The following is a 1,191-nucleotide window of genomic DNA, read 5'->3' as shown; positions in this document are numbered from 1 at the left end:
TCAACAATAATAAATACTCATATAAATACAAAAGAAAAATCGAAAAACTCCCGATCAAAAAACTTTGGGTAAACAAAAACATCAGTAAATAAATCCTAAATTTCTTCGTTTTCTCGTAGTAACATTTTCGATCAAACAGTACACATCTCAATTATACCATACAGTCCGAACTTTCAATGAGAATGACAATCAAGAATGATCGAAAACGCCAGAGTTCCTCAGTATAACAAGTATGGTAGCAGCGGCAACAACCATTAAACAAACAACAATGATAATAGTCCATTTTGCATTCTTCACACAAATTCGACGCTGAACGCGTCGTGCTGTCCATTGGAAGGTTTGAGACTTCAAAAAAGAAAATTTTCAAACCAGATAATTTAATTGGTTTTAAAGGTCACTTTATACCACATAGGACTTCCATTTCTGTATCAGCGAAACTTAAAAGTGCTCTCGACCACTTAGAAAATTTCCACATATTCCTGAAATTCTTCTGAATCCCTATGAATCTTTTTTCAAACTATTTGAATAGTAGCTTTTCTATATTAATTCCTCATCTTTCTCACAGTCATCCAACTTGGAAAGACTGTTCCTAACTAGATCTACTTTTCATACAAATTTTACAGTTCTAAAAAGACTTACCGACTGGGTGAGCGCTTCCGTCCTACCCTCAATATTCTCCAGTTGTTCACCTCTTTCCAGTACCCTTTGCATATTACTGCTCATCACCTGAAATGATAAACCCTAGGAAAGCAAGCAATCATCACTGCAAATTGATAAAGACGTTCTGGACAATTGAATAACTGGTAAAGCTGTAGAGCCTGTAACTCCTCCCATACGCTCCACAACAAAATTCACAACGAATCACTCTGCATACAATGAAGCTTAAATGAATTTAAAAAAAGAGAATAAGCTAACCTCCCTTATGCTTTCAACTTGTTGTCTAATCGCCGCAAATCTGTCTGTTTCCAGTTCTTCATTCCAATGATCCATCTGAAATCATAAAACTAAAATAAATAACTTTCAGACTTCCACTACCTCCTCATCCATGCAGAAATTGCGCCAGTATTAAGATAATCCGAAAATGAAAAACTATGAATTATGTATGTTATTGCCTCCATCCAAGCAAATCAAGATATTCAAGATCTGGCACTGAACATCATCACCAAGACACAAAGTAAATATTTATTGCAC

At 35.2% G+C, this 1,191-nt stretch overlaps 1 protein-coding gene across 1 annotated transcript; it reads right to left on the bottom strand.

Moving 5' to 3' along the window:
• Positions 1 to 189: 189 nt before the first annotated feature.
• On the bottom strand, positions 190 to 990 carry LOAG_13749 (synaptobrevin family protein; the record flags this gene model as incomplete). The annotated part of the gene is made up of 3 exons (XM_003149255.1): positions 190 to 345; positions 640 to 726; positions 916 to 990. The coding sequence occupies 3 exons, from the start codon at positions 988 to 990 to the stop codon at positions 190 to 192; spliced, it is 318 nt and encodes a 105-aa protein (XP_003149303.1).
• Positions 991 to 1,191: the final 201 nt, after the last annotated feature.

This window comes from Loa loa, assembly GCF_000183805.2.
Source record: "Loa loa unplaced genomic scaffold supercont3.48, whole genome shotgun sequence".
Lineage (NCBI taxonomy): Eukaryota > Metazoa > Nematoda > Chromadorea > Rhabditida > Onchocercidae > Loa > Loa loa.
This window is presented reverse-complemented; position numbering and strand designations above follow the sequence as displayed.